Source organism: Rana temporaria, chromosome 8, assembly GCF_905171775.1.
Source record: "Rana temporaria chromosome 8, aRanTem1.1, whole genome shotgun sequence".
NCBI classification, from domain to species: domain Eukaryota; kingdom Metazoa; phylum Chordata; class Amphibia; order Anura; family Ranidae; genus Rana; species Rana temporaria.
The window spans coordinates 184,806,209-184,819,748 of NC_053496.1; the positions used below are offsets into that span (position 1 = coordinate 184,806,209).

The 13,540-nt window shown below is 46.1% G+C and overlaps 2 protein-coding genes across 2 annotated transcripts in view; one reads left to right on the forward strand and one right to left on the reverse strand.

The window, feature by feature from the left end:
- The window catches only part of LOC120909614 (zinc finger protein OZF-like), a 713,034-nt gene that overhangs the window by 409,991 nt on the left and 289,503 nt on the right, over positions 1 to 13,540 (reverse strand). The gene's annotated exons all lie outside the window — the stretch shown is intronic.
- Positions 5,137 to 8,750, forward strand: LOC120909814 (gastrula zinc finger protein XlCGF17.1-like). Its single transcript, XM_040321543.1, has 3 exons — positions 5,137 to 5,198; positions 7,567 to 8,495; positions 8,713 to 8,750. Exons 1-3 carry the CDS (start codon positions 5,137 to 5,139, stop codon positions 8,748 to 8,750), a joined length of 1,029 nt encoding a protein of 342 aa, XP_040177477.1.

A 13,540-nucleotide genomic window follows, 5' to 3' on the forward strand; every position in this document is an offset into this window, starting at 1 on the left:
TTTTCATAGCAGTTCTAAATACACCTTTGTTAAATAAGCTCTAATTAGAAAGAAAGAAAAAAAAACAATACCTCCTCTAGTTCCAGCTCTAGCAATGTCTCCTTTCTTCTTCCTCCCGCATGGAAAGGAACTTCCTGCCTGTGTTTGACATAACTTCCTGTCTGTCCACCAGGAAGTGATGTCAGGTAAAGACAGGAAGTGATGTCAGGTATTACTAAGAAATTCCGGGTGAGAGGTGAGTCAGGAGGAAGTAGAGAGGAGACTTTTTTTTTTTTTGATCGAAACACACTCAAAAAACTTCACCCAGTAGAGAAGAGACATTGCTGGAAGAGACAACAAAAGAGGTAATAAGATATTATGTTCTATTTACATTCAATAACCCCCTCCCCGTCATGTCCGTCCTCTTCCTCCAACAGGGGAGCCGAACACCCCCCTGTTCGGTTAGCACCAGAACCTGCGAACACACCAAACGTTCGTGTGAACTTTAGAACCCCTGTTAAAGTCTATGGGACTCGAACGTTTGAAATCTAAAGTGCTAATTTTAACCACCGGGCAAGGGTTGTGGGGATGAGGCCCTTGTCCTCATCAACATGGTGACATCCTCCCCATGTTGAGGGCATGTGGCCTGGTACGGTTCAGGAGAGGGGGGGGGGGACACTCTCTGTCCCCCCCTCTTTTCTGCGGCCGGCCAGGTTACGTGCTCGGATAAGGGGTCTGGTGTGGATTTTTGGGGGAACTCCACGCCATTTTTTTTTTACATTTTGGGTGGATTTTCCCTTAAAATCCACAACAGACCTGAAGGGTCTGGAATAGATATTTGGGGGGAACCCCGCGTCATTTTTTTCCTGAATGAATTCCCTCTGGATTGCCGGGAGCCGACAATTCATTATAGCCACGAGTCCGGTTTAAATTACTTTTTTTCCTTCAGAAATGAAACTTTGTGCAGAGACAGTTCTAAGTTCTGGAAACATGTAGCTAGATTCAGGATGGCGAGCGCATACTTGCGGCGGCGTAGCCTATGGCATTTAGGCTACGCCGCCGTAAGTTAGCGAGGCAAGTACATGATTCACAATGTACTTGCCTGCTAAGTTACGGCGGCGTAGCCTAAAGCGGGCGGGCGTAAGGACGCCTAATTCAAAATAGGCTGAGGGGGCGTGTTTTATGTTAATTTTGGTTGACCTGACGTGATTGATGTTTTTTTGGAACGGAGCATGCGCCAGCCGCCTACATGTCCCAGTGTGCATTGCGGCAACGTACGCCGCACGGGCCTATTGGGTTCGACGTGGATGTAAATGACGTAAATCCCTATTCACGGACGACTTACGCAAACAACGTAAGATTGTCGAATTTCGACGTGGGAACGACGGCCATACTTAACATAACTATTCCAGCTATTTGATGGAATAACTTTAGGCCTGATAATGCGTTAAGTAAACGGCGTATCTGTACAGCGTCGGCCGGGCGTACGTTTGTGAATAGGCGTATCTACTGATTTACATATTCTACGCCGACCGCAATGGAAGCGCCACCTAGCGATCAGCCTAAAAATTACACTTTAGGATATGAGGGTGCAAGACACTTACGCCGCTCGTATCTGAGCCTAATTTAAGCGTATCTGGTTACCAGAATACGCTTAAATTAGCGCCGACGCAAATTCTGACTTAGGCTGGCGTATCTACTGATACGCCAGCCTAAGTCTCTCTGAATCTAGCTAATGCTCTTTTTCACATGCTGACTTTACACCCCCCCTAGGTACAAAATTTAAAGGAATATTTCACTTTTATTGTTTCACTTTAAGCATTATTAAATTCACTGCTCCCGAAAAAACTTCAGTTTTTAAAACTTTTCGATTTCTCCCATAGACTTTAACAGGGTGTTAAATTGTTCATTGTTCGCCGAACAGGCAATGTTCGAGTCGAACATGAGTTCGACTCAAACTCGTAGCTCATCCCTACTCCATAGTCACTGTGACGTCTTTTATCTCCAGCAGATGACGATACACACATATATAGTGTGCAAACCTAGATTAACTCCTTCAGGGTCAGAACATTTTCCAACATTCTGCTGTGTAAATTTTTATAAATGTATGTTGTCAGATGTCCCCCAGTGTTGGTTTTGCTTAAATGCGCTCATGTGAGCGTATTCGCACATACAGACGTTGGTGGAAGACCTTCCTTGGCGTGAAAACCTTCCCATGGACACAGCAGATTTGCTCGCTCCATTTAGGGACGTTCATTTATGCCTCAGCAAGGAACTGGCCACTTCTTGTCGACTGCATTAAATGACTCAGAGCGAACAGATCTGCGTACACGGGAACTATAACATAACTATACGAAAATGATGGTTATCTGATCCATTTTTTTTTTTAAAAGCCTATGGCGTGTGAACACACCCAAAAACTCCACCCGGCGCAGAAAAAATGTGCACACACATAAAGAGTGTTCACAAAAACGTGCAGACGGGTGCAACGTCAAGTGGTCCTCCTGTGAAGAGGGACCCAAAACCCTGATCCCCCGGGACAGTAGGCTCCAGACGGGGACTGAGGTACTGTGGTCCGAGCAACCGAAGCCGACACGGACCCAACTTCCTCGGAGGGACTGCCGAAACAGAACCCTCCCAGTACTAGGTGAGGCTCCCCCGAAGGGAGACCCCATGAGAGCAGGCAGACTAAGCCAGAAGGCCATGTCCACCCACTCCCAAGACGTTCAGGGCTGGCCCGAGGACCGGCACCCTAATAATCTCACAGTGAACAAAACGTGCACAAACAAAAATAAGACAAAAACGTGACAAACACAGGCTTAAATTAAATAAAGTGGGGGAAAGGGATAGTGAAGAGGAGAGTGAAAGAAGTGGTCATTGTGATCAACAATGACCAGGCCCTCCGGCCAGGAATAAAAAATTCCTCCGGTCCTAGCCAAAAGGCCCGGCCCAGGAGGCAGGTGCTAAAAAAAGCGTGTATCTGATCCATGATTAAGTATGGTTTGCGGCAATGGTAGCAGTGAGTTGGTTTGCACACGGCTTTGTACAGACAAAGAATACAAAATGTCTGATTGGCTGTTTTGTGAAGCCACCACCTTCTTTTGTTACTCATGTTGACACTATAAATAAAGGGTGCAGGCTTTCCTAGGGAGGACTCTGCTAAGCTCAGTAATACCAGCATTTGTGTCTGTGTTACCAAGAGATACTCCAGCCTGCTGAACCTGGCATTATACAAGAGAGCTATATTTGTGCTTTTAAGTGCAAGGAAATTATTTGCAAGAGGAGAAGCTTGATATTTCCTTCACACATATACAGTATATATGTATATTCTCATTATCACCCTTACCTGTTTAGGCAGAAACCTGTATAGATCACATGCCTGCATGATTGAGGATGGAGGAGGACCGGAGTCACATGACTGAGAAGATACTAAACCTTACCCTGGAGATCATCTACCTGCTGACCGGAGAGGTGAGGAGGATTCTGGGAGGTCACATGACATCACTCTTATCTCTATTAATAAAACACAGACCTGACCGGAGAGGTGAGGAGGATTCTGGGAGGTCACATGACATCACTCTTATCTCTATTAATAATACACAGACCTGACCGGAGAGGTGAGGAGGATTCTGGGAGGTCACATGACATCACTCTTATCTCTATTAATAAAACACAGACCTGACCGGAGAGGTGAGGGGGATTCTAGGAGGTCACATGACATCACTCTTATCTCTATTAATAAAACACAGACCTGACCGGAGAGGTGAGGAGGATTCTGGGAGGTCACATGACATCACTCTTATCTCTATTAATAAAACACAGACCTGACCGGAGAGGTGAGGAGGATTCTGGGAGGTCACATGACATCACTCTTATCTCTATTAATAAAACACAGACCTGACCGGAGAGGTGAGGAGGATTCTGGGATTCTAACATGATATTCCTATTGGTTCTCCGATACAGAGATTTCCTCTTGTGAAGTCAGGTGATCATATGACCATCACAGTGCCTCCATGTGACTCCCTAAAACCTGAGAGACACAACATGGAGAAGATTCTAGAAGTCACCAAGAAGATGATGGAGCTGCTGACAGGAGAGGTGAGGAGGATTCTGGGACATTATCCAGTAACAGACAAGGGGTGTGTCTGGATGGTGACTGTATCATTGTGTGTGTCAGGTTCCTATAAGGTGTCAGGATGTCACTGTCTATTTCTCCATGGAGGAGTGGGAGTATTTAGAAGGACACAAGGATCTCTACAAGGACGTCATGATGGAGAATCAGCCGCCCCTCACATCACCGGGTAAGAGGAGACTTTATTGTAAAGGCGAGAGCAGTACGGAGGCTCCACCTAGATCCCCCATCATCTGATAAACACAAATGGCCCGTACACACAATCAGAAATTCCGACAAGAAAAGTCCGATGTGAGCCAACAAAAGATTGAGAGCAGGTTCTCTATTTTCCTGACGGAAAAAGTTTCTATCGGAAAATCCACTCGCCTGTATGCATTTCTGACGCACAAAAAAACATGCATGCTCAGAATCAAGCAGAAGAGCCGAACTGCCTATTGAACTTCATCGATCTTGACTCGTCGTACGTGTTGTACGTCACCACGTTCTTGACGGTCGGAATTTCCAAGAAGACTTGTGTGACCGTGTGTATGCAACACAAGTTTGAGCCAACATTCCGTCAGAACGGTTTCCTTGTCGGAATTTCCGATCGTGTGTATGTGGCAATAGAAACAATGTATTCAGTCAGTGTGTGTGTTTCCTACAGATGGATCCAGTAATGGGAACCCACCAGAGAGATGTCCCCGTCCTCTGTATTCCCGGGATTCCACACAGGAAGGTCACACCATCCCCCACCATCATCAGGTAGATGAGGAACAATCACTGATAGTATCATTAGGATCTGTACATTATCTGCATTGTTACCATTGATGTCATTTTTATTATATATTCAGAGTGGAAACCTGAGAGATTCTAAAGTTGAGGTTAAAGAAGAGATAAAGGAGGAAGATGATGAGGATGGGGTGATGGAGGAAGAACACAAAGATCTGTACCAGGACACCATGGTGGAGTCATCCAGCTACAGAAACCCACCAGAGAGATGTCCCCATCCTCTGTATTCCCGGGATTCCACACAGGAGGATCACACCATGCCTCAATATTGCAAGGTTGGTGGGACGGAGAATCTAGAACATACACTTACAGTGACAATGTGTGTTTTTTTTATGTGATCTCACAATATTAAAGCTCTTATCTTACAGATGATATTCTCTCTCATTCTCTTGGTTTAGAGTGGAGATCCAATCGATATAGAATTTGAGGTGAAATCAGAAGAAGAAGAAGAGACGTATGTGAGGGATGATCAGCAGTCTATGGAGGAGGATGGAATAACGGGGACATTTATAGAGGAGGACACTCCTACAGAGATCAGCACAGGTGGGTCATTAACACTAAATCCATTCCTCCACCCATACTGCTCACTGATTGGTCCAGAGTAGGGCGGGGACTGGGTGATATCAGCCTGTAATCCCCTGGTCACTTTCCTGAGCTGTATTCTTGTACATTAGAACATCTTTCTCTCGGATAATCTTCCTTCTCTGTGCTGCAGACACAATATACTGTATGTCTCTAGACTGGATTTATATAGATTCTGGGGTTCAGATTGAAGCAATTTATAAGCATTGATCAACCTAGGCGTTTCACACAAACATCTTGTGCTTAATCATTACCAAAGGATAAAGCACAATATGTTTGTGTGAAACGCGTGTACGTGACCTTGTGTTGGTGTCTTTGGTGTTATCACTTTGAACAATAAAAGGCAATCAGAATTCCTGGATGAGCAGCCATTTATTTTCTTACAAGTTGTACATTACATACTCCTGACCCCTGCACTATATACTCTAAATTGTACATTACATACTCCTGATTTCTGCTCTCTCCCCTCCCCCCACTGCTTTATATACACATAATATGTATTCTCTTTTGTTACACCCATTTCCTACAAGCTAGATATTTTATATCTGATGATTTGAATGGAGCACAGACTTTTACATGTTGATAATAATGTGATAACATCCTCCAATTTTGGAACCTTAAACAGAAAGTGATAATGAGGGGGAGGAGTCAATAACCCAATGATGGGGGTCTTCAGGATCAGTCCAGTCTTAATCTTGGTTGTTCTCCCCCCATCCTCACTCTCTGACCTCTGGTGGGGCTCAGCCCCTCTGTTATTCATGACTAAATCATGGACTAAATAAGGAAGTGCAGGACTTCTTGTGTTGGGAAGATGACAATGAGTGATAGAGGGGTTGGTGTCATGGGGTCAGCAGCGAGGACGGCCAGATCTGCGTGGCTACACTAGGAAACTGAGACCAGGCTATAATATAGTAAAGTCAATTTATTATTAGTAAACCAAAGACATCCACACGCCAGCAAACATAAAGATATAAGAAACCATATACTGAATGACAAAATACCCAACCACCTAACTATAACACAAATATAAACAAAACGAGGAACACAAGTCACGGGGAATGCCAGAGTTGCAAGGAAGGGAGAACCAGGACTGGGGTCAGGAACCAGGGGAGCAGGTATAGGGCAACGGGGTGCAGGGTACAGGATTCAGGGCAAGAGATCAGGAGCAGGAAAGACGGCAAGCAGCATCTGACTAGCAAAGCAAAACACTGACGCAAAATGTATTGGCAGAGGAGGGACTAAATACCCTCCCAGCAGCCAGCATCAGGTGAAGACTGATTACTAGAAGTTGCTGGAGACACCACTGGTGGACACTGGAACTACAACCCTCCACCTGGGGTACCACAGTGCCACCAGCAGGTAATTCAAATCCTGACAGGTTCCCCACTTGTCCTTTAATCTCCTTGCTGTCACTCCTATAAAAGACAGTTCTCGTTGTTTCCTCACTCTCTGACTAAGGACCATTAAATAAAGATATGATCTGGTACATTGAGGGGGGAACTGTAAGATCCTCAGAGACAAAGCTGCCTGATGTGGGCGGAGTCCTGGTTTAGGGGAACCAATCAGCTCATGTCTAGTAATAATCTTTGTATTTCTATTTTAGTAGATGGACGGGAGATGAGGAAAACCTCAGAGGATTGTCTCACTTTGTCTCCAGACTGTAAAGTAGAAGATGAGGACATCACACAGTATAGTCCAGGAGAAAACCCGACTACCTCAAATGTCCATCCGGCACCACACAGTGTAGATGGACCATTGTATTCCTCTTATCCTGAGGAACCTCAGACTGTGCGGGACGGTGCCAGACCATCGTATTCCTCTTATCCTGAGGAACCTCAGACTGTGCGGGACAGTGCCGGACCATCGTATTCCTCTTATCCTGAGGAACCTCAGACTGTGCGGGACGGTGCCGGACCATCGTATTCCTCTTATCCTGAGGAACCTCAGACTGTGCGGGACGGTGCCGGACCATCGTATTCCTCTTATCCTGAGGAACCTCAGACTGTGCGGGATGGTGCCGGACCATCGTATTCCTCTTATCCTGAGGAACCTCAGACTGTGAGGGACGGTGCCGGACCATCATATTCCTCTTATCCTGAGGAACCTCAGACTGTGCGGGACGGTGCTGGACCATCGTATTCCTCTTATCCTGAGGAACCTCAGACTGTGCGGGACGGTGCCATCCTTCGAACAGATAAGAACTTTTCATGTACTGAGTGTGGAAAGTGTTTCCCTTTTAAATCCAGTCTTATTGCACATAAAAGGTCTCACACAGGTGAGAAGCCGTATCCCTGTCCTGTGCAGGAGTGCAGGAAATGTTTTGCACGAAAATCTGAACTTATCGTACATCAGAGGTGTCACACGGGTGAGAAGCCGCATTCCTGTGCTGAGTGTGGCAAATGTTATGCACACAAATCAGATCTCCTCACACATCAAAGGTCCCACACAGGGGAAAAACCATATTCATGTTCTGAGTGCGGGAAATGTTTTGTACAAAAAATGCATCTTGTCACACATCAGAGGTCTCACACAGGAGAGAAGCCGTATTCTTGTGCTGATTGCGGAAAATGTTTTTCAAGCATGTCGAATCTCTACACACATCAGAGAGTGCACACGGGTGAGAAGCCGTATTCCTGTTCTGAGTGCGGGAAATGTTTTGTACAAAAATCGCATCTTGACGTACATCAGAGATTGCACACGGGTGAGAAGCCGTATTCCTGTCCTGAGTGCGGAAAAAGTTTTTCAGACAAGTCGGCTTTGTACAGACATCAGAAAGCTCACATTGGGGAGATGCTGTATCCCTGTCCTGAGTGCGGGAAAGGTTTTTCAGCTAAATGGCATCTTCACAGACATCAGAGATCTCACACAGGGGAAAAGCCGTATTCCTGTCTGGAGTGCGGGAAACGTTTTTCAGAAAAGTCCAGTCTTACCACACATCAAAGGTTACACACGGGGAAGAGGCTGTTTTCCTGTTCTGAGTGTGGGAAATGTTTTTCACAGAAGTCCAATCTTAACACACATCAGAGATCTCACACGGGGGAGAAGCCACTTCCCTGTCCTGAGTGAGGGAATTGTTCCTCAGTGAAGTCCTGTCTTCCTGTACATCAGGGGTCCCACACAACCCTCGAGGTGTATTAGTGAGTGCGGGAAATGTCTTGTATATGAATGTTGCTGGACATGTGGGGAAGAAGCACACCCTGATATACACCTCAGATATACTCCATGGCTGATCTTCATCATGTAAGAAACAGTTGATAAAGAGATCGGAGATCACCAAAGACATGGATGAAGTGTTGTACCGTGTTGGCCATTGATAGCAGGAGAAAAATAAAAATTGAGTCATTACCTCTCATTGGCTGAGTACATTTTGTGGTGTGGAGACTTAGAGGTCTGTTATTCTCTTGCAAGAGGTCTGTTTTCTCAAGTCGTCTTCCAGGACGAAACGCGTTTAACCCCACCACTTAAAAGGCAGTCCTCTAGGCCTATTAAAATAAAAATGGAGTCATTACCTCTCATTGGCTGAGTAAATTTTGTGGTGGAAGTTTTCACAAACACTTACAGGTCTATAAAAAAAAATGTTGAATAAATGTGACACGCATTCAACCCACCCGTTACAATTTTTCGCAGTATTTTAATTTCATACAGTGATTTACTATGATCATCAGCTCCAACTAGTGGCCATAATGTGGTATTGCAATTTTTCGGTGTGACCAAACACCGCGTGTGCAAGTCGTTCAGGCTAGGAAAGGGTTCACTGCTGTGAGTGCTGGCTGGGGAGGGCGCCCGTCTCCGCTCCAAACGTCACCGTGTGGAAGTATGAGTATCCCTTGAGCCGCACATTGAAGCAAGCCCACTTGTGATGGTATGAGGCAACCTCAGCCTGGGCCACACCCAACACGTTTCGTTCTGCCCCCTCGGAGCTTAAAGTGGAAGTAAACCCTCCTATAGTTTTCAGCCAAGGAAGTGGCCATCTTGACCTCTGTTTAATCTGCAACTGCCATGATGCTGTACATGTGACCTGTTATGAAACCAGCCATTGGATGGTTTGGCAGTTTGGTTGAGAGCACAAACAAATGTGACAGCTAGCATTTCCGGAATGCCGGGAATGTTAACTGTTTTGTAACTATGAAATTGAAGGGTTTACTCCCACTTTAATTATGGGGATCTTAATGATTAAGCTCCGAGGGGGTGGAGCGAAACTCGTTTGGGGCGGGAGCCCAGGCCGAGGATGACACATACCCTCACGAGTGGGCTTGCTTCGATGTGCAGCTTAACCACTTCAATAGCGGGCACTTTCACCCCGTTCCTGCCCAGGTAATTTTCAGCTTTCAGCGCTGTCGGACTTTGAATGACAATTGCGCAATTCATACAACGCTGTACACATATGACATTTTTATAAAAAAAAAAAAAAATAATTCACACAAATGGAGCTTTCTTTTGTTGGTATTTAAACACTGCTGGGTATTTGATTGTTTACAAAAAATAATTAAGAAAAAGGAGAAAAAATTTGGAAAGAATTTTTTTTCTTTTAGTTTCTGTCAGTACATTTTGTAAATAAGTACCGTATTTATCGGAGTGTTGCGCGCTCCGGCGTATAGCCCCCAACCCCTAAAGTGGACCCGACATTCCTGGGAAAAAAAACATTTTATTACATTTTACTACTTACAGTTTTGGTGTCTTGCGCGGCGTCCATCGGCGGCCTCGTCGGGTCCGGCGTCCATCTGCGGCTTCGGGTGTCCTCTTCGTCGGGTCCGGCTTCCGTCTGCAGCTTCGGGTGTCCTCTTCGTCGGGTCCGGCATCCGTCTGCGGCTTTGGGTGTCCTCTTCGTCGGGTCCGGCGTCCTTAGGCTGTCCTCCCCGCTGCTGCTCGATCCCCGCTTTCCCGCACCGAGTTTGAACACTGCGCCAGCATATACCGAGCACAGTACACTCGTGTACAGTCGGGCAGGCTCGGCCCCTCTCGCGCTCACGTCCTGGATGTCCAGGACTTGAGCACGAGAGTAGCCGAGCCTGCCCGACTATACACGAGTGTACTGCGCTCGGTATATGCCGGCGCAGTGTTCAAACTCGGCGCGGGAAAGCGGGTATCGGCGTATATGGCGCACCCACGATTTTGCCCTGATTTTCAGGGCAAAAAAGTGCACGGTATACGCCGATAAATATGGTCATTTTTCTCCTTCACTGATGTGTGCTGATGAGGTGGCACTGATGGGAGGCACTGATAGATGCAACTGATAGGTGGCACTGATGGGCACTAATGAGGTGGCATTGATGGGCACTCATAGGTGGCACTGATAGGTGGTGTGACGGATCTCGAATACCCCCAGGTGGGCACATCCGCCAGACCTGTGTCTCCTGTCCTCCAAACACACCCGCAGCCTGCAGATTCGCCATAACCAGCCTTTAACCCCTCAATCACGAGACAATCCACACAGGTGTTGAGGGTTAAACATGCAGAAGCGGCGGAGAAGATCGCTCTCTAAAACGGTAAGTACTGCTTCGATTTAAAAAAAACTACGCAATTCCCCTTCACAAAACGAGCCTCAATCTAAGGTTAAAAAATGTTTTTCGGGTGAACTCCCGCTTAAAAGGGGTTGTAAAGACAAAAATGTTTTCCTTTTAAGACTGGAAAAACGTCATGATTTTTTTTTTAAATATTGCTATACCTCTTAAAAATGATCCGATTGTACCCCTCCGTCAGTCCTGTGTGATAATTTCCCCTCACTTCCTTGTTTGGCCGCGCGCGTGCATTGTTTAAGCGTCACTGCTAATGGGAACTGCATGCGCAGAAGCGTTTTTTTTTTTCTAACGGCGGACTAGAACGAGCAAAGTTCTCGTGAACTAATAGCCACACTCCGCCCCAGTATACACCCCTTCCCGCCCCTCTGCCTATACCCATTCATTTCTCCTCCCTCCTCCCACACATATTGCCGCCTCCTCCAGCCCACTAACCCTCGAGGCAATGGTAAATAATGGTAAAAACACAGAACGTCTACACGCAGAGCTGTAGGCAGAGAGAGGGGGCGAGCACGTTCTGGACGTTATACTTTCCACCATGCTAAACGGCTGAGATGCTGGTGGAAATCAATGAGGAGGCACACGATATGGCATTTTGAAAGCTGAATTACAATACTTTGGAGGGCAAAATGAAAAAAGAGGTAAGGAACATCTAAATGCTCTTGCTTAGATTAATCAATTTAGAGAATAAAAAACGAACCCTTAGAGTTCCTTTAATCTATAAGGATATACAGTAGGGTTGTCCCGATACCGATACTAGTATCGGTATCGGGACCGATACCTATCATTTGTGCGAGTACTTGTACTCGCACAAATGCTCCCGATGCCCAGTCCGATACTTTTTATTGGAGAGTGGGCAGAGAGCTGGGCGGTGACCGAGCGGAATGAGGGGCGGAGAGCGGGGGGAACGGAGAGCGGGTTGAGAGAGCTGTGGTGGCCGTAGAGAGGACGGAGAGAGGGGCGGGGACGGAGAGTGGGCGGACAGAGGGGCGGGGACGGAGAGCCGGCTGAGAGAGCTGTGGTGGGCGGAGAGCGGGCGGACAGAGGGGCGGGGACGGAGAGCGGGCTGAGAGAGCTGTGGTGGGCGGAGAGAGGCAGACCTAGAGGGGCGGGGAAGGAGAGCGGGCGTAATAGTGTTACAATTGGCGGTTTTAGGCAATACAGTGTACATATGTATGTACCATATCTGCGGGCACAGCTACTACAGTGACCTCTACAACTTCCAGCACAACTTCCTGTAATAGGGTGACAACAACCACCGTTTTTTTTCAAGGTCTTCATGAAGCAGCACCATTTTACAGATATTCACAACATGCCAATGTATAGCATGCCGACATGTCCAGCCTCAGGTTCAGCCTATTAGAAGAAAGAACTTTTTTAACACCACCCCAATGATTGACAGTAGATGATTCTCTCTACTTGCAAGCAGATTGTGGTGGATTTATCAATGTTGGTTTATCCTGTACAATTTTACTATACTTTATAACATGACATTAAAAAAAGTATCGGTATTCGGTATCGGCGAGTACATGAAAAAAAGTATCGGTACTTGTACTCGGTCCTAAAAAAGTGGTATCGGGACAACCCTAATATACAGTACATACACATACACACAGCACAAGAGATGTTTCTTGGGGCTGCAGTTCCTCTGAGCACCACAAAGTGGTGATCTCACTTCTACCCAGACAGATAGTCTCTATGGTAGACAGACAGGAAGTGATGTCAGGTGTATATAGGAAGTTCCGGGTGAGAGGTGAGTCGGGAGGAAGTAGCGAGAAGACATTGCTGAAAGTGGCAACAGAGGAGGTAATAAGATCTTATTTTCTATTTACAGCCAGTAACCCCGTCATGTCCGTCCTCTTCCTCCATAGTCACTGTGATGTCTTATCTCCAGCAGATGATGATACCCATATATATAGTGTGGAGACCTACATGAATCTCTTTCAGGGTCAGAACATTTCCCCACTTACAGTGCCGGAACATTCTCTTCACTTTGGAGATAAATTCTACTAATATGTTCCTCTAAACCAGTGGTTCTCAACCTTGGTCCTCAAGTACCCCCAATGGGCCACGGGAACTTTCCTTAGATAAAATAGCTCTTATCAATACAGTGGAACCTTGGATTGCGAGTAATGTGGTTAACGAGCGTTTTGCAATACGAGCGCTGTGTTTAAAAAAATCCTAACTCGGTCTACGAGTGTTGTCTCGCGAAGCAAGGTCCATAAAGACATGGAGTGTGTAAAAGCAGGTTTCCCAATACTTTTGGTAATATAGTGTATGTTCCCATGGGGGTAGTAGTTCCTAAATGTACAGCAACCCTCCCATTACCCCCCTCACATCCACATCCTATTATTGTGTGACCAATTGTCAGAAACCATGAATCAGATCGAGACAGAAGTACAGTTAAATCACACTTGTTTAATTATAATCATAAAAAGATAAACAAAGTAAGTGTAGTCAAAACATAGCCAGAGTTCAGGAACCGGATTGGATAGTCAGCTGAGCCAAATGTCAGTCTCTGTGATGTGGACCAAGAAGAAGGTAGAGAGCAACTGAGCTGGAA